Here is a 20138-nt window from a genome sequence, read left to right as displayed (position 1 = left end):
TGTTCGCGCGTCACTTCCGCCTGCCTAACACAAACATGAAGCGCATCTACAGATGCGTAAAAGAGCATTTTATTGCTGTCTTATATTTTTCATGTATCTGCTTGTTTCTTTGGTGTTTGATATATGCTGTTATTATTATTTTGACACGGTGAGATTTATATAGCCTATTTCTGTGTGTTGATTTACCTTTTTGTAATCTTTACACTTGTACTGTGCTTGTGGATGATGACTGATATCATGAATAACACTTTCTGACGTAAGAATTAATACATTTCTTATCCGAAAGATTAATACCTCCAGTAAGTAGTTATAAGGGAGATGTTTTCAGCAGGTCAGAAGGACTGTATACAGTCTGTAATCTAAATTTAAAGACTGCATGAAATTAGCTTTATATCATACAAAATAACAAATAAAAACCACCATCAAAATTATGCATCTAAAAATGTGGAGAGTTAGTGAAAAGTCTGTAAGTAAAGTTTTGGTATAATGTTATTTATTTTATTTTTTTTATTGCAGAAAACTAATATTATGGATTTGCGCACATCAAGTTATGGTATTATCCACACAGGAAAAAAAATCACAAAAGCACAAAAATAAGATTACAACATATTTTTTAGAATAGTTTTCATAATGCACAAAAAATATGTGGCACTGTTTTGTTATTTGTAATGAGATGAAACAAGAGGGTCAAATTCAGCAAGAAAAAGGAAAGACTGGAGATTTAAGCAATTTTGCATTCAATATAAGCACATTAACAACATATTCAGCAGATAACAGCTTTGGATATTCATAATAAATAATAACATCTTGAGGATGAAGGTATGTAAGGCTAGAAGCGTAAGAATTTAAATCAAGCCATTATTATTTGGAAATTGGAATAAAAAAAACACAATCACATTGGATTCACAAAGCATCTTTTCAGCCGTCTGTAATTAATTATTTCACACGCGTGCAATATAATACGTCGTCTCTGCGTCGTGACGTGTGCGTCATTTCCATGACAACCGCCGAGGCTTCGCATTCGCGCGACAACAACGAAACATGGACGACGATCAGAGCGCGGAAGAGGTAAGTTAAAGACGATCAAATGTTTGAAATGTACTCAATCAGAAATCAAAGAGAAGATGTTTGCTTTAAGAAATCATTTATCGCATTCCCTGCCTTTATTCTTCGCGCCGCGGTGAAGCTAATCGCTAACAGCTGCTAACCGAGGAACGTTTCCTGAACTAGCGGCGTGTTTACTTCAGTAGATTCGTCGTTTGTTTGGGAATTTCAACACAGGATCCTTCATTGAAGCTTCAAGCAGAGCTACAGCGGATAACAGAGGTGTTTATGGTGTGTTTTATCGTCTGATTTCCTCCAGACGGCGTTCGTTGTGGATGAAGTGAGCAGCATCGTGAAGGAGGTTTGCTCGTCTCTCCGCTTCATCTCTGAGCCTCGTCTTGTGTTTGAGTGATGTGCGAGCGCTTCTTCTCTCTCTGTGCAGTCTCTGGAAGCAGTGATCGGCAGAAACCCGTACGAGCACAAGCGTGTGAACCAGTGGATGTCCAGCGTGGTGGAGCAGAGCCTCGGGCAGCTCAGCAAACTGAGCAAACCCTTCAAATACATCGGTCAGCCTCAGACCCACACCTGACAAACATGATAATGTGTTCATCTGAGATCAGGAGGAGTTTGTTTCTTCATCAGGTTTGGAGAAATGTAGCATTGCATCAGTGTCTCAGCAATGGATGCTCTGCAGTGAATGGGTGCCGTCAGAATGAGAGTCCAAACAGCTGATAAAAACATCACAATAATCCACAAGTAATCCACAGCACTCCAGTCCATCAGTTAACATCTGGAGAAGACAAAAGCTGAGACAAATCCAGCATTAAGACGCTTTTAACTCAAAAATGAGTCTATAATAACGCTTCCTCCAGTGAAAAAGTGCATCTGCTGTTGTCTCTCACATCAAAATCCACCCACAAATTTGTTTAGAGCTGTTTTGGCTTGTAAACGCTGCTTGATCTGTGCAGATTTCTCTCCTGATTCACACCAGAACACTTTTTCACTGGAGGAAGCAACATTATGGATAAAGGACTTGTATTTAGGCCATGGATGCAACAGTTTGAAGTTAAACACACCTAAATGATGGATTTGTTTCTTACAAACACACAGCTTTCACTTCTCTAGAGGTTAACTGATGGACTGGAGTGGTGTGGATTACTTGTGGATTATTGTGATGTTTTTATCAGCTGTTTGGACTCTCATTCTGACGGCACCCATTCACTGCAGAGCATCCATTGCTGAGACACTGATGCAATGCTGCATTTCTACAAACCTGATGAAGAAACAAACTCCTCCTGATCTGGGATGAACTGAGGGTGAACACATCTTCATTTGTGTCTGAACTGTTCCTGTAACGGAGCTGAAGCTCATGGTTATTATGTTACTACAGAATGATCATCTCTGTTCTCTCCATCAGTCACATGTATTATAATGCAGAAAAACGGTGCAGGACTGCAGTCGGCTTCGTCATGTTTCTGGGACAATACTACAGATGGTAAGAGCCGTCCTGAGTTCTATTCCAATAGAAATGTGAACAGCAGTTCTACACACACCTTTGACCCAGCTTACAGAAAAATATGTTCTGATGTTCATATTAAAATGCTACTTCTAATGTTCTTCAAACATTCAAACGTTCAGGTTTTTTAATGTTTTAAAAATGTTTTTCTTGGTTATGTGAACATGAACGAAACATTCCGTTTGATCATTTTGCAAATATTATGGGAATGTTACGCTTAAGTGTTCTTTTAACGTTCTGAAACAAGTCGCAACATTTTAAAAACATCAGATGAACATCTAACAAACATTTTGGGAAGAAACATTATTAATGTTCTAGTAACGTTCTAGGAAGGACGTTTGTTCATCATTTTGACAGAATCTTGCCAGAATATTAGCCAAAGTTATTAGAAGCACAGTGTATTTTATTAATTATACATTTATTTACATTTATACATTTTTATTTTTAGAGGTAATGCTAAAGGAATATTGCAGTATGATATTCTTCATTCGGTCATTCATTTCCAGAAATAAATGTAGTTTGATGTTACAAAAATATCGCCTAATGTTAAACATTTCTTACAATAGCTAATCTATGACAAAACAAAACAAAACAAATACAATATCGTTTGAATTTTTTTTCCATCTCTGGACTTTACACCGTTAAATTATTAGAAGTAAAACTTCTTTGCCCTTCTGTTGCAGTTTATTTGATTTTTTTTTTTTACATTTGCATTTTTTTTTAGAATTCAGAATAATATGTGACCCTGCAGCACAAAAGCAGTGTTAAGTCGCTGGGGTATATTTGTAGCAATAGCCAACAATACATTGTATGGGTCAAAATTATAGATTTTTCTTTTATGCCAAAAATCATTCGGATATTAAGTAAAGATCATGTTCCATGAAGATATTTTGTAAATCTCCTACCGTAAATATATCAAAACTTAATTTTTGATTAGTAATATGCATTGCTAAGAACTTCATTTGAACAACTTTAAAGATGATTTTCTCAATATTTAGATTTTTCTCAATATTTCCAGATAGTTGTATCTCAGCCAAATATTGTCCTATCCCAGGGGTAGGCGAGTTCGGTCCTAGAGAGCCGCAGTCCTGCAGAGTTCAGCTCCAACCCTAATCAGAACTCTGCAGGACTGCGGCTCTCTAGGACCGAACTTGCCTACCCCTGATCTATCCTAACAAACCATACACCAATGGAAAGCTATGACTGGGTTTGTGCTCCAGGGTCACACGCGTGTGTTTGGTCTCTTCTGCAGGCAGCTGCTCGGTCCGATGGGAAAACAAACACCTGTACTGCATCGTCAGTGTGTTCGGACTCGCCATCTAGAGTCACATCAAACACACACCGCTTCTTATGAAACCTTCAGTATTCCTGCATTAAACTCTCCTGTACAATAAAAGCACATGAATTCACCTCTTAAAACCGTCTGAAGAGTTTATTCCACATTTGCTCAGACGTCACAGCAGTGCGAGTGAAGGAGAGCTCCTCGTCTGGACCGAGCTCAGCGGCTTCAGGAATGATCTCATGTTCACGTGGAAAGGCACAGTCATCACACAGTGCTTCTGGGACACTTCATAAAGCCCAGCGACACATCGGACAGATAAACCACTCAATCAAACAAACAAGTCAATAGAAATGCGTAAAACAGCACCGCTCTAGAGTCCTGTCCTCACAGCTCAGTTCAGAAGACAACGCAGTGAAGCAACAGAGCTTACAAAACAAAAACAAGCGCTTCGGTCCTCAGCGGGACCCTGGAAGTGATTCAGACCCACAAAATAATCATCAGAAATACACAAAAACAAGAGAGAAGCACAATAAACCAGGAATGTGAGAAAAGAAGGCTTCTTGAAAATCGATAAACGACATCCAGTGAAGGCAAAGAAACACGAGGCTCAATATTCTCATCCATAAGCACTCACACAGCATCTCCAGAAACAACTCAAACCAGCCAGAAATCAACAGAAATACATGCACATAAGCAGCTTCCTCACACCTTATTAACAGAGTCTGATCGATGAGAAACAACTGGGCCAATCACATAAACACCATCTAGAAATACACAATATGAATCACTCAAAAACCAAAAGAATTAAATATTTTGAGACCCTTAATTAAATTTTGTTTAAATGAAAATTAAGCACATTTACCCTAAACAGTTATTACTGCACTGCAAACAAAAATCTAACTTTATTTATAGAAGTATTTCATATTAATTGAAAATGAACACCTTTTTAATATGTTTATACTTGTGTATAAAAGCACACCTTACATCAAGGTATTATTAGTGTTAATGAATTGAGCGTATCAGGATGATTTTCATTATCTCAGGGTTAAATGTGCTTAATTATCTCAAATGCAAATGAAAATATAGACTATTGATTTTTCCCCTTTTAATTTGGAGGTGAAACACGCCACTGAGCCCAGCAGTGTTGGAGCACTGATCTGAGATCAGGTGTAATGACTTCAGAAACACAACACTGTAGCTTTAAAAATACATCGGCTCGTATATTTACACACTGTGTTAGTCTATATACATGTGTTCGGTGTGCACCCGCGATCCGGAGTCACTCCGCTTTCAGTCGCTCCCGCTCTCATCCTGGTATTTGGCGCTGGCTTTGATGGCGCGGCCGTTCTGGAGAGGCGTTTCCTCATAATCGCTCCTTCAGAGAAACAGATCCACACAGGAGCATCAGAAAGCATGGTGTGGATGGCATGAGTGTCCTGATGTGGGGACGTACCCGTAAATGACGTCATCGTCCGAGTCGTTGAGCATGGAGAAGGCAGGGTTGTCCTTCAGCTGCGAGTCTGCACACACACACACACACACACACACACACACACACACACATCTACGTGACGAAGGCCAGCTCTGCTGCAGAAACAGCGCACGGCGATGGACTCACCGTACAGAGCGCTTGTGGAGGGCGAGTAGACGAACGCTAGCGTGTAGAGATAGAAGTTCAGCAGACCGTAGAAGGACAGAAACTCCGCGGGTGCAGAGACACACTCAGGAGAACCACAGATCAACCACTTTAAACCAGGCTTATTACTGCTAACTAAAACCATGGAAAAACACCATTTAGAAAAACTAAAAACTAGTACTAAAATTAATAATAAATAACACTATAGACAAAAATAAAAATGACAAAACACAAAATTACTAAAACCTAAACTAAAATTAAAATGAAAAAAATTATAAAAATAAAATCTAATTGAAAATAACACTGCAATACAGTAGAAAAAAATTAATAAAAAACTATACAGACATTTTAAATAAAAATGACAAAAAACATGAATAAAACAAATGGCTAAATTACTAAAACTTAAATTAAAAAGTTAAAACTTGAATAAATTAAAAGTTGTAATATATATATATATATATATAACTAGAACTTTAAAATATTTTTGTTACTTGAAATAAAAAAAACGTTAACTAAAAATAAAATATTAAAAAAAACTTAAACTTGTTTTATTTAAACTGTGTTTAGTTCAACTTAATGCTCTAAAAAATAAAAATAAAACGGAAATAAAAATGAATAAAACTGTACAGAGACGTCGACAAACACAGTAAAGTTACTATAAAAAAAACGTTAACTAAAAATAAAATATAAAAAAAAACTTAAACTTGTTTTATTTAAACTGTTTAGTTCAACTTAATGCTCTAAAAAAATAAAAATAAAACGGAAATAAAAATGAATAAAACTGTACAGATGTCGACAAACACAGTAAAGTTACTAAAACTTGGAAAATATAAAAACTAATTCAAAATATTAATAAAAACTACAATAGGATCCTTAATGCTTGCTTTAAACCAATGAAACGAAACGATTTTTCTGTTCTTAATGGATTTCTAACAATTTGTAGTTTTAGTTTTATAGCGATGGATTTCCAGTGAAGAATCAGATGTGAGGGAATCTGGAATGAAAGGATATAATTCTGGTAGTGAGTGGAAAGTTCGGAAACAAAGTTGTCTTGCAAAGCCTTGGAGCCGAATCTCAGGTACAGAATAACCACACTGAGGAAACAGGAAGAGGAAATGACAACACAAAACTCACTCATGTGAAAGTGTGTATTTACACAGGTGTGTGTGTGTGTGTGTGTGAGAGAGAGAGAGAGAGTGTGTGAGCGTGTGTTTGTGTGTGTGTGTGTTTGAGTGTGTGTTTGTGAGTGTGTGTGTGTTTGAGTGTGTGTTTGTGAGTGTGTGTGTGTGTGTGTGTGTTACCTGTGTAGGGTGTGTTCTTGAGCTCGGAGCAGGCACACAGCACCAGAAACACCAGATACAGCACATACACAGCCACCAGCAGCAGGAAGAAGACCTTCATGCCCTGCAGCAAACACACACACACACACACACACACACACAAAATATACACACACACACATAAACATGCAGGGGGAAAATGAGATGACGTGGAGGAAGTCTAGCTCACATAAACATGATCTCCAAACACGTGCTACAGAGAGCCGTGAGTCTTGAAGGAAACATCAAGATCTTTCAGCTGTAAGAGTTTGTTGTCTGTGTGAGAGTGTGTGTGTGTGTGTGTGTGTTACCTGTGTAGGGTGTGTTCTTGAGCTCGGAGCAGGCACACAGCACCAGAAACACCAGATACAGCACATACACAGCCACCAGCAGCAGGAAGAAGACCTTCATGCCCTGCAGCAAACACACACACACAATATACACACACACACACACACAATACACACACACAAACAAACACACACACAAACAAACACACACACAAACAAACACTTGAATTTAACTCTTTCCCCGCCAAACACGTTATTTTTCGTGCTTCCGTGTTTGCACTGTTATACGCTAGGGGGCACTATTACGCATCTCCTGAATGAGTCTAGAATCACTCGATCAAAAACACAGGCGAGGAAGACGCAGAAACGAGCGATCTCAGATGTAAGCGCATGCATATGAAAAATAATGCGATCATCAACACTAACCGCGTATAAATGAAAACTGCCTGATGTTAGCGAGTGAAATGTGGATCCAGAAAGTGTGCAAGCTTTGGGAGCGCTGATGGAAGCCATCTACTGTATCTTTGCTTTGATAATATTACCGAATATGATCCAGATGCAGTATTTGATAAAAAATACGATTTTCTCAGCTTTTTGCTCAAAATGAAACCTACCTACATTCAAGTGTTTATAAAAAATACAATGCTTGAAGCTAGAATAAAACTCAATGTTTTTTTCTTTGAAAGTAGACGGTCTGATCTTTATTTGATGTATTGCATGTTCAGATATTCACACAACACAATATTCTGGGGGCCATGAAATTTTAATGAAAATCAGCAAAAACACTGGCGGGGAAAGAGTTTTTCTGTATATATTCCATATTTTCTGGAATGTAAATTGCATTTGTTTTTATCATCTGAAACATGCTGCGACATATTTCAAAAAGACTTCAATTTGATTTTTTACTGTATTTTCTGTAATACAAGTTGCATTTTTTTATCATCTGAAAATCTGCGACTTAACTGTATTTTTCAGACTTTGACGTTGGGTTAGGGTTAGGTCCTATCCTAAATATTGTCCGATCCTAACAAACCATACATCAATGGAAAGCTTATTTATCTTTAGCTTTCAAATGATGTATAAATCTCAATTTAAAACAAATTGACCCTTATGACTGGTTTTGTGCTCCAGGGTCACAAATTATACATTTGAAATATTTGGACAGATGCTATTTTATTAAGCAGGAACAATCGGTGTGGAGCTGAAAGAAACTCACCTGGAAGTTCTGGATGTCCACGTTGTACTGATACGTGGGATCCTGCAGCTCATTCACCCTAATAAGAAGAAAAATCTGATGAGAATCCCGTAAGGCACCAGCAGTGACAGCAGAAAACAGCTGCAGGTTTCTCACGTTTGCCAGATTCCCAGCGTGACGGCCGAGAGCCACAGCAGCCCCACGATCAGCAGCTTGGGCAGGTAGAAGGTCAGGAACCTCCGGTCTCCCTGCAGGTGAGAGCACAGGTGAGCAGAGCAGACAGGTGTGTAGTGCACTAGTGAGGGCCCTTCACAGAGCGTACCTGCACTCGGATGCCGTGATACACACACAGCCAGAAGAGCAGCAGCGCACACAGGAACAGAGCTTGGAAGAAAGCGTCCAGAGTTCCCGGAAACCAGCTGTTCACCAGGAACGACAGTGGGAAGAACGGATCTACAACAGCAGCACATCAGACACCAGTGTTGGGGAAAGTTACTGTTAAACGTAATGCGTTACAATATTGCGTTACTCCCTAAAAAAGTAACTAATTACATTATTTGGTTACTTTTTATGGAAAGTAATGCGTTACAATATTGCGTTACTCCCTAAAAAAGTAACTAATTACATTATTTGGTTACTTTTTATTGAAAACATTAATATTTCTGTGGTAACCGTGATTCATTTTATTTTTCAGGATTCACAGCTGAATAGAAAGTTCAAAAAGACAGCATTTATCTGAAAAGTAAATCTAATGTAACGTTAGAAATGTCTTTACGGTCACATTTTTGTTTACATAATGTATGTGTACTGTGTATATTTATTATGTATATATAAATACACACACATACAGTACAGTATATATTTTGAAAATATTTACATGTAAACATTTATATAATTTATATTATATATAAATATATTTAATATACAAATATAAAATTTTTCTTAAATATATACATGCATGTGTTTGTATTTATATATATACATAATAAATATACACAGTATACACACATATATTATGTGAACAAAAACTAATTCAATCCTTTAATTTGCATTTAATATTAATATGCAGAGACAAATTTTATAACAAACTAGATTGTCGTCTTTTTGTAACTTGTGACCTTTTTGCCACATAATAGTTTGCTTTCACTTAAATGATTAGATCTGTTCAGATGCAGTATTAGGTTACTTAGTTACTTTTTATGGAAAGTAATGTGTTACAATGTTGCATTACTCCCTAAAAAAAGTAACTAATTACGTTACTTAGTTACTTTTTATGGAAAGTAATGCGTTACAATATTGCGTTACTCCCTAAAAAAGTAACTAATTACATTATTTGGTTACTTTTTATGGAAAGTAATGCGTTACAATATTGCGTTACTCCCTAAAAAAGTAACTAATTATGTTACTTAGTTACTTTTTATGGAAAGTAATGCGTTACAGTACTGCGTTACTCCCTAAAAAAGTAACTAATTACGTTACTTAGTTACTTTTTATGGAAAGTAATGTGTTACAATGTTGCATTACTCCCTAAAAAAAGTAACTAATTACGTTACTTAGTTACTTTTTATGGAAAGTAATGCGTTACAATATCGCATTGCTGTGTGAAATTGATTAACTATATGAAGTGGTATAAATATATACATTTTCTGCCCCCGTGTCTTGAATATTGTGATCATTCTAAATGTGTTTTAACAGACTGAATCATGCAGTGAAAAAACATACTCTAAATACATACACTAAATACATACTATCATATGTTGCTGCCTCCATTACTGTGCTATACATTTAAATGTAACGTCTTTTAATTTTATACTATATATTTATATATTAATACATTTACTTGTTTTTCATGAATGTATTTTACAATACAAAGAGCAATGTAACACTCTACCAGATTTAATCCTATACTTATTCACTTTTATTTGTTCCCCACTAAATAATGTTGTTTCACTAAATGTTTAGATTTTTAGAATTATTGTGCACTCATGATTTTTCTAGAATAACGTTTGCTACTGAATTATCTCCGACCTAGTTTATAATAGTATTTTTGTCATAGATTATGATTATATCATTTTTTCATTTGTTATTTTTCTTCAAAATGAAGTTGTCTATATTTAGTAGATTGTATTTAACACACAGAACAGAGATGATCAGGTCAACACACAGAGGTATAGAAATTCTACATTGACTAAAAAACAGTGCTGTATTGGATCCGTATCAGCCGATACTCAGAATCTTTGGTATCGGATCGGTTGTTCTGTGTATATTTATTATGTATATATAAATACACACACATACAGTACAGTATATATTTTGAAAATATTTACATGTAAACATTTATATAATTTATATTATATATAAATATATTTAATATACAAATATAAAATTTTTCTTAAATATATACATGCATGTGTTTGTATTTATATATATACATAATAAATATACACACTACACACACATACTGTATACGTAATTTGAATGTGATTATTGTTTGACAGCACTAGTTTTTAATCATCCAGTTGTGATGTAAAGGAAGTGAAACGTGTGTCTCACCGTTATACAGCAGCAGCAGAGGAAGAAGAACAGACATCCACTTCTGCTCGATGCCCCAGTCCCTCATGGAGAACTTGCGTAAGGAGTGAGCGAACACACACTGCACAAACACAGCATCATCACATCAGACGCTCGTGAAACACTCAAAACATGCAGACGGTGTGCGGCGGTAACTCACGGTCACGATGAAGGTCATCACCACAAACACGAAGCGGAACCAGATCTCCACCTGAGAGAACGTGGCGCTGTACATCTTAAACTGAGGAAGCACACAACACAGAGAAACGGCTCAGCTGTGATTCCTGGATCTGCTGAATTAATTGAGAGCTGGTCTGTCTGTTTAGCGGCACACTTTGTGCATTTCGTAGTGTTTCTGAAAACCAGCACAAACACATGATTCCTGTCTGGATCTCATTCAGATTACAGATATTTGTTCAATTCTCGGCACATTTTCACACGTGTGACAATATTGTATTTCTAATCCTGATTTCAAGCTCAGAATTATGACCAGAGACAGAAGGAAACGCAAAGATGAGCAGATGATTTCTGCTCTCACTGCATACAAACAACCACTGGGGAAAACATGAACATCACAGGTTTTGTGCTTATATAACTGCATTCTAATGCCGATTTTAATAATTTTTTTCAGAATGAATCGCACCACATTAAATTGAGTTTTGAGCATAGCTTTGCTCTGGTAAGTGGAGTTAAGCTGCAGCTCCTAAACTTTGGAATAGTTTGCCTGTAAATGTGACTTGCTCCTTCACGAGACAGTTTTAAGTCGGTTCTCAAATCTTATTTGTTTTCTCTGGCTTTTGATTAATGTCAGTTTAAGGGTTTGATGTCATTTTGCTCTGATTCTATTTTAATGTGTTTATTTTTCATATGATGCATGTTATGTTTCTTATATGCTGTGTTTTGTTGTACAGCACTTTGGCACAACTCTAAATGTGCTATAGAAATACATTGACGTGACTCCTTGGAATCCTTTTGTGTCATTAAAACCAAAACATTTGACATTTGACCTGCTTTTTGTGGTCACTTATTTTGTGAAAAACTGTACATGATGGAAGGTTTTTGATTTTCCAGCATCAAATGATCTACTATCATGTGTATTATGTTTTTGCAGGACAGTGTTAAAATCTGAACTCACCACAAAAGTCACATTTTTGATTTTGTCCTTCAGGCCGTCCTGCAGGTTCCTGAAGCTGACGTTGATCTTGTACTGAGTGTAGTTCAGATATCCCAGATGCAGCACGATGATCTCGTCACACGCCTGCTGATGCTGTAACACACACACACACAGACGCACGCACACAGAGACACAGACACACAGAGACACAGACACACGCACGCACACACAGAGACACAGACACACACATGCACACACACACACGCACGCACAGAGACACGCATGCACACACGCACGCACAGAGACACAGACACACAGAGACACAGACACACGCACGCACAGAGAGAGACACAGACACACACATGCACACACACACACGCACGCACAGAGACACGCATGCACACACGCACGCACAGAGACACAGACACACAGAGACACAGACACACGCACGCACACACACACAGAGACACAGACACACGCACAGAGACACAGACACACGCACAGAGACACAGACACACGCACAGAGACACAGACACACTCACGCAGAGACACAGACATACACACAGAGACACAGACACATGCACAGACACACACACAGAGACACAGACACATGCACAGAGACACACCGAGGCACAGACACACGCACAGAGACAGACACACGCACAGAGACAGACACACAGAGACACAGACACACGCAGAGACACAGACACACGCACGCACACACACGCGCGCGCGCACAGAGACAGACACAGACACACGCACGCAGAGACACAGACAGAGACAGACACACGCATGCAGAGACACAGACACACACACAGAGACACACCGAGGCACAGACACACGCACAGAGACAGACACACAGACACACGCACAGAGACAGACACACAGAGACACAGACACACGCACACACAGAGACAGACACAGACACGCAGAGACACAGACACACGCACAGAGACACAGACACACGCATGCAGACACACGCATGCAGAGACACAGACACACACACAGAGACAGACACACAGACAGAGACACACCGAGGCACAGACACACACACACACACACACACGGACACACACAGAGACACGCACACACACACACACACAGACCTCCTGTTATGATGTAGATTTTTTTTAACTTTCATCCCAGTATTTCTGTGATAATATGAATGACTGTAAGACAGAAATAATAGTGTGTAGTTGAAAAGACTGTTTGTAAAGCCGTTTCTTACCCAAACATGCTAACGGTCTGCTTTTAAAATGTAATTTTGGCAGCTCCTGAAATGGGTCATACTAGCTATGTTTCCATCCAAAGATTCTAATTAAATTTATGCGCAAGACTGGAATATCGCATTAAACATTTGTGAATAAAGCACCGTTTCCATCCAACGAGTCCAAGAGAACAAAAGCGTCACTCCCTGATAAACTGGCACTAAATATCTCTAAGAAAAGGAGGAGAAGCCACTGAATATAATAATTATGATAAATGACTTGCACCTCAGAGCTTATTTAGACACAAGGCTTTAATTTTATAGCAATTTTGAATTTCAAATAAATGTAAATGTAAACTTTTTTAGATACTTTTTGAGTCCAACCTTAGGTCTGTATTCCAAAGCGTTCATGAATTATACCAATTTGAGTTTGTCTATGTCTGTGTTAAAAAATGGAGGGTGACTCTTAATTAGATTTAAATAAACGAATGGCTTAATGGTGCAGCTGTGACTCACGGCGGCGCAGCGCAGGCTTCGGTTCTTGTTGTGAACGTTGTTGCTGATGCGCATTACGCTAGCGTCCTGCATCACACCCTGCAGCTCCACGTTCATCCCCAGCTCTTCCCAGCTCAAATCTGCAACTGAACACACACTTCATCAGCTTACACACACACTCTCACACTCACACACACACTCTCTCACTCACACTCTCTCTCACACTCACACACACACACTCTCTCTCACACACACTCAGGGAAGGCGGCTCTCACTGCTGCTGTACAGTTGGATGATGCAGGTCAGCCACAGCTGCTGGTTGTAGTTGGACAGCGGTGGAGAGTGGAGGTCAAACGGGCCGCTCTGAACACAAAACAGCTCACATTTACCCCAAAAACATAGACTCGCACTAACCAACAAACGTCTGGAATAATTAAGATGTTTTAATGTTTCTGAAAAATTCTCTTCTGCTCACCAAGGCTGTCATTTCATCAAAAAACACAGTAAAAAAATTTGAAATATTATTCTAATCTAAAATATGTTTTCTATGTGAATATCTGTTAAACTGTAATGTATTTCTGTGATGCGCAGCTGTATTTTCAGCATCATTACTTCTGCTCACCGAGGCTGCATTTATTTGATCAAAAATACAGTAAAAACAGTGAAATATTTTTACAATTTCAAGCTGTTTTCTGTGTGAATATCTGTTAAACTGTAATTTATTTCTGTGATGCGCAGCTGTATTTTCAGCATCATTACTCCAGTCTTCAGTGTCACATGATCTTCAGAAATCATAATAATATGCTGATTTGCTGCTCAAGAAACATTTCTGATTATTATCAATGTTGAACACAGTTGTGCTGCACAATATTTTTGTGGAAACCGTGATACATTATTTTTCAGGATTCACAGATGAATAAAGTTTTAAAGAACAGCATTTATTTGAAATAGAAATATTCGTCCACACACCTTTTACACCGACTTACTCAATTTTCTTTTATTATTTATTATATTAAAACATAATTTTTGATTAGTAATATGCATTGCTAAGAACTTCATTTGAACAACTTTAAAGATGATTTTCTCAATATTTAGATTTTTTTGCTCCCTCAGATTCCAGATTTTCAAATAGTTGTATCTCAGCCAAATATTGTCCGATCCTAACAAACCATACATCAATGGAAAGATTATTTATTCAGCTTTCAGATGATGCATAAATCTCAATTTCAGGAAATTGACCCTTATGACTGGTTTTGTGCTCCAGGGTCACATATTTCTCACATTTGAATGGACAATTTTTACTGTATTTTTGACCAAATAAATGCAGTCTTGGTGAGCAGAAGAGACTTCTTTCTCACACACACACACACATTCTCACTCTCTCACACAGACACACACACACAAAATAAATAAAATATGGAGTAAATCTGCAGTTGATTGCATGAATCTCACCTTTGATGCATTGGTGCTGACACTCAAACCGTTGTAGTAATTCTCACTAATGATCTTGGGTCCTGCAGGAGAGACATTCATCAGTCAGTTCAGCTGCACATCTCATATAATAACTCCTCGCTTTGGCCTGCTATCAATCACTGTGTGTCTTTTTCTTTTCATTCCACTCTCAGCGGTGTAAAGTTTCATTGCTTTGTGAATGAGATTTGTGATTCTGATTCACTAGATCTTTGAGGGCTGCGAATGAAAACGTTAGAGTCCGTCATTGTGAAGCGCATGATCGTTATCCACTCGACTGATTACAGGCCTCAAAAGAACAAAGAACCGTGAAGGGACGGTGAGCAGTGCATGCTGGGAAACGGGCTTCTGTCTGCAGGAAAGCAGAGCCTCACCTGACACACCGATGAGTGTGGAGACGCCGAAGCAGAAGAAGAAAACCACGAACACCAGAACGAAGTGCCTCTTAGAGAGAGTGTAGAGACGCATGGGGGCCAACCTGCAGCACACACACACACACACACACACACACACAGACATATATACACACACACAAATATTAAGAGTCATGAGTCTGCAAACATACACAGCACATTCAATATTGATTTAAATCCACTTACACAATCACACTTAAGTTTTTAATTGTTATACATAACTTTTTTTAATTCATATATAAATATATAGTAATTAATAATTGTTAATACATTTTTACAACGTATATATAAATACACATATATATATATTTATACAGTATAGACGACAAACACATAATGCACAAATTTTTTAAATATACATTTTATATGTAGAATATTAAATAGCTATATATACACATTACACACCAATTTAATTACATATAAAAATGCACAAAATTTCTCAATATAAATTCTATATCTAAAATAAATAAATAGTTTTATCATTTTATATATAATTCTCTGTGTGTGTGTGCATATATATATATATATATATATATATATATATATATACACACGCACACAGTTTTATATATATATATATAAAAAACTTTTTTCAGTTTTGATATTATTGCAATGATGTTTAAATTTGACTGCGGAATGTCTATATTCACTAAAGCGATGGTTGTAATGGTCTCTAATGTTATTGTGGTGTACATGTGATTTCTGACAGATCTGAACACAGTGAGAGTCCCTCGACAACATACAAGAATACTGATATTAATCAAAATATGAACTTGGCACATGCACAATCCTTAAATCAACTCGCATAACTGAGAATGAGATCAGTGCCTAACTGTCAAGAAAACACTCAACAAATGCTGCAGAGCTAAAACAGGCATCAAGCAACGGTTTAATACAAAACTCATCACTAGTTACTCAAACAACCAGAAACATGTTTAAACCACACACACACACACTCTCTCTCTCTCACACACACACACTCTCTCACTCGCACACACACACACTCTCTCACCACTCACTCACACACACACACACACTCTCACACACACACACACACACTCTCTCACTCGCACACACACACACACAGACACACACACACACACAGACACACACACTCTCTCTCACTCACACAGACACACACACACACACAGACACTCACACACAGACACACACACACTCTCTCACACTCACTCACACACACAGGAAATTGGATGAGATCACGCCCACCTGAGACAGCGGCAAACACGACACAAAAGCGACTGTAAATATAAAGAAACTGCACATGTAACGAATGAATTATTGATAACAGTAAACACAGTTTAGACCGCCGCGAGACTCTAGCGCGTCTAGAAGAGTTTATGAGATGTAGTGCTGGTGCTCCGCGCGCTTACCGCTCCATCCTCGCGCAGCTCGACGCGAAGCACGCGGGACTATGTTTGCTGGCGGCGCATATCCGCACACATCAGCCCGCTGACGTCACCCGCCCCAGGTCACGTGACCTCCGCCGCAGTGCGCATGTGCCATCTGCGCTATTGCTTTAATACCAATTAATATTATTTGCTAATCAAATGTGGCGTTTGAATGCCTCAAAGAGCAGCTTTAGTGTGACCGAATGCGCAGGGATTCATTCGAAAAGAACATTTACAGCATATTTAAAATAAAAATATTACATATGTAGCCTATTAGAAATTAATGACAGGTGTATGGACATATGCACATTTTAATTCGAGGGCACGCTATTTTTAACGCGCCATTGTTTGTGTCTATATGATGTAATAATTATATTTAATTAACACTTTCACAACACAAAGGCCTTCTCTATTCGTTTTCTATTCTATCTGCTCGTTTTCTTTTTGTTACACACACACACGGTTAAGCTAACTGAGACTATCATTGGTTGTGATTGCTTCTATTGTCTTCATTTGTAAGTGGCTTTGGATAAAAGCGTCTGCTAAATGACTGAATGTAAATGTAAATGTATAATAAACCAGGACTTGATGTAGTTCCCGTTAATGGCGCTGAGTAAGCGCTTGTTACCTGTAGAAGCGCTCGGTTTTGTAGGGCGTCAGATCTTCCTGGAGCTCTCTGAAGGCGTCTTGTATTCTCCTGCAGAGCTGCTTCATCTTCTCCAAGCTCTCCGGCCGCTCCATCGCTGCGTTTCACGCGGGTTTTCTGCGGCTGTGTGGACTGGAAATGCAGGCGATGCTGTTTAACTGTGCGTCTGCTGCGGGGGTCACGTGACGGCACGCGTTCAGGACCACGGACAGGGTTCCGCGCACTCGGTAATTTTTTGCATGCTGATGCATTACAATGTCTAGTTTTATAAAACCCCTTTCCTTTGTGCATCACTGCCATCTTGCTATGAATAAAGCGAGAGCATGGATGCACATGAATTAACAGAGATCTACTTGCTCAGATCTTGTGGTAGCACCTCTAATATCAAGACCTAATCTCTAATTTAGCTCATCCTCCGTGACATGAAATGGGCTGATGGCACAATAGGTGGCTCCGTGCGCACTGTGCTGTATGATAGGGTTAATAGTTTCTTGTGTGCACGTAAAAGTCTTGAGGCTATGTAATACGGTGCTAAGAATATCGTAAGAAACCCAAAATGAAAAATGAAAAAGTGCACCAGTCGTGTTTAACAATCACTAAACAGCTGCCATAAAAACACTTCTTGTATGATAAACTTGTTTTCAGTAAATTCTTAAATTTTCTATAATAAAAAACTAAATAGGGGCAAAAAAAACAACTAGAAATGCACATTTTTTCCATACTTTTTCAGACCTGGAAATGACTTAAATCAATAAATAATAAATAATAATAAAACATTAACACTAAATACAAGTTAATACACCAACTATAGTGACAAACATGACTAATCAGTCATAGAAAGGTTTAAAAAAAAACAATTAAGTGTGTTAATATTGTTTTGCCATTTATTTATTTTGGGTATAATGTAGTATATACAGTACATATATTAATGTAAACAGTATAATATACTGGTTCAAGTCTGAAGTAAAACATTTAAGAAACCCCATAAAAAAAATTATATTATATTATTTTATTTAATTTTTTCTTTACTTTATACTATTTTTTAGAAAATTAGCAAAACAATAATGTTTTGTTTTTATTCAAAATTATATATATTTTTTTACATTTTCCTGTTCAACACTAAAGCTTCTTTGACACAATCTGTATTGTATAAAGCACTACATAAAGGTTACTTAAAAAAACAAATTATAAATGAATAAAATATAATAATATATACAAACATATAAATTATACAAAAAATTGACTGCAAAATGCAAGAGAATCTAGTGTTTCAGAGAGCCATTTAACAAGCAAAGTTAATGCACTCTATACAAAAATTGAATCATGGTAAAGTAATGGTAATACCACGCTGCTCTGATATATGCACTGCTGCTGAGTGACTAAAATATTACCGTACTTCAAAAAAACATTAACATAGCGCTTCATTTTATAATCACGTTTCTCCCATGTGCTTTTATGTTGCTGATAAAAGCATGCAAATGTGTCGTGAATTTGGCATAATCAGTGTGTTTATAATAATCGAGGAGAGTTCAACCTGTACACTTTTATTGGGCTACACACCGACAAAGACACAATTCAGCTTTTGAGGAACAACAAAACTGTTCATTACAGTACAATGCAAACCCTAGTGCATAGGCTTCAAGTTAGTCACGCCTGACCCCCAAAAACTGGGAACTGGCAAAGCATGATACCCCTAAATATACAGTACAGAGCAAATAAACATATCTAAACAAGTCCTAACTTTCCTGCCGAGCAGTCACCTCAAAACCAAACGGCATCATGGGTGTATTTCGCTTATTTCAGACAGAATGGACTAAAGCAAACGCGAATCTAAAAAGTGTTGCAATTATAACGAACCGTAACAAAGCCGCTCCATGCTCACCTCTTCTAAAACAAACACGTTCTTTAAAAAACAAGTAACATCATTTACCCAGCATGCCTTTGTGCCGTTCAATACAAACATTCGTTCACCAAAGTCACGTTTCTCCTTCTCCAAATCACTGTCCTACCAATACACATTTCATATAATAACGGCACGATAAAGTCCACTAAAGACACTCGTAGTAAAGACGCTCCGATCTCAGTGGATTCTCCAGATAATGTAACAGTGAGCAGTGTTGGGGGTAACGCATTACAGTTACGTAATCAGATTACTTTTCCCAAGTAACTAGTAAAGTAACGCATTACTTTTTAATTTACAAGAGAATATCGGAGTTACTTTTTCAAATAAGTAACGCAAGTTACTTTGTTTCCAATTTATTGATTGACAGCTCTGGTGTTGCCATGGTGACAGAAATCAGAAGATGTTACTGTAGTTCAAAATAAATATGAATATGCATTAATTCATCTCACCCACAAAAAAAAAAAAACACAGATTCAGTATTCCTCAAAATGAATAAAAATAATGCAACTCAGAATATGACGCAAACCTGCAATAATTAAATGTTAAACAACACAAATATCCTTTATGTATTTAATCCCATTCTATTAAAGGGGTCATATGACGTTGCTAAAAAGAACATTATTTGGTG

General features: G+C 37.6%; 2 protein-coding genes across 3 annotated transcripts; one reads left to right on the top strand and one right to left on the bottom strand.

The window, feature by feature from the left end:
- The first annotated feature begins 970 nt into the window (after window positions 1–970).
- dynlt1b (dynein light chain Tctex-type 1b) lies at window positions 971–3901 on the top strand. 2 transcript variants are annotated; one of them, XM_016539372.1, is made up of 5 exons: window positions 971–1068; window positions 1364–1405; window positions 1487–1610; window positions 2462–2539; window positions 3813–3901. In XM_016539372.1, exons 1-5 carry the CDS (start codon window positions 1042–1044, stop codon window positions 3881–3883), a joined length of 342 nt encoding a protein of 113 aa, XP_016394858.1. In that variant the 5' UTR covers window positions 971–1041; the 3' UTR covers window positions 3884–3901. The 2 variants fall into 2 exon arrangements, with proteins under 2 accessions (XP_016394858.1, XP_016394859.1); XM_016539373.1 differs by lacking the exon at window positions 1364–1405 and having other exon boundaries at window positions 988–1068.
- Window positions 3902–3978: 77 nt separating this feature from the next.
- tmem181 (transmembrane protein 181) lies at window positions 3979–17775 on the bottom strand. Its single transcript, XM_016539374.1, has 17 exons — window positions 17590–17775; window positions 15514–15617; window positions 15122–15183; window positions 13945–14032; window positions 13691–13809; window positions 11989–12120; window positions 11014–11094; window positions 10836–10935; window positions 8605–8735; window positions 8439–8530; window positions 8304–8361; window positions 7109–7211; window positions 7016–7029; window positions 6493–6607; window positions 5461–5550; window positions 5296–5362; window positions 3979–5217 (listed from the first exon to the last, which is right to left on the bottom strand). The coding sequence occupies exons 1-17, from the start codon at window positions 17700–17702 to the stop codon at window positions 5133–5135; spliced, it is 1554 nt and encodes a 517-aa protein (XP_016394860.1). The 5' UTR covers window positions 17703–17775; the 3' UTR covers window positions 3979–5132.
- Window positions 17776–20138: the final 2363 nt, after the last annotated feature.

Source organism: Sinocyclocheilus rhinocerous, unplaced genomic scaffold (genome assembly GCF_001515625.1).
Source record: "Sinocyclocheilus rhinocerous isolate Xijiao unplaced genomic scaffold, SAMN03320098_v1.1 scaffold2682, whole genome shotgun sequence".
Classification (NCBI taxonomy): Eukaryota; Metazoa; Chordata; class Actinopteri; order Cypriniformes; family Cyprinidae; genus Sinocyclocheilus; species Sinocyclocheilus rhinocerous.
The sequence above is the reverse complement of the archived record's forward strand: the minus strand, read 5'-3'. Positions and strand labels throughout refer to the sequence as shown.

What these genes read in the sequence shown, in the direction of transcription:
- dynlt1b (XM_016539372.1), top strand. Translation starts at nt 1,042, where the DNA reads ATGGACGACGATCAGAGCGCGGAAGAG. An exon ending in TGAGCAGCATCGTGAAGGAG is followed by an intron (nt 1,406 to 1,486) that starts GTTTGCTCGTCT and finishes CTCTCTGTGCAG; the next exon opens with TCTCTGGAAGCAGTGATCGG. An exon ending in CTGGGACAATACTACAGATG is followed by an intron (nt 2,540 to 3,812) that starts GTAAGAGCCGTC and finishes TCTCTTCTGCAG; the next exon opens with GCAGCTGCTCGGTCCGATGG.
- tmem181 (XM_016539374.1), bottom strand. Translation starts at nt 17,702, where the DNA reads ATGGAGCGGCCGGAGAGCTTGGAGAAGATGAAGCAGCTCTGCAGGAGA. An exon ending in CATCCAACTGTACAGCAGCA is followed by an intron (nt 13,810 to 13,944) that starts GTGAGAGCCGCC and finishes GTTCAGTTGCAG; the next exon opens with ATTTGAGCTGGGAAGAGCTG. An exon ending in ACTTTCCACTCACTACCAGA is followed by an intron (nt 5,551 to 6,492) that starts ATTATATCCTTT and finishes GTGTCTCTGCAC; the next exon opens with CCGCGGAGTTTCTGTCCTTC.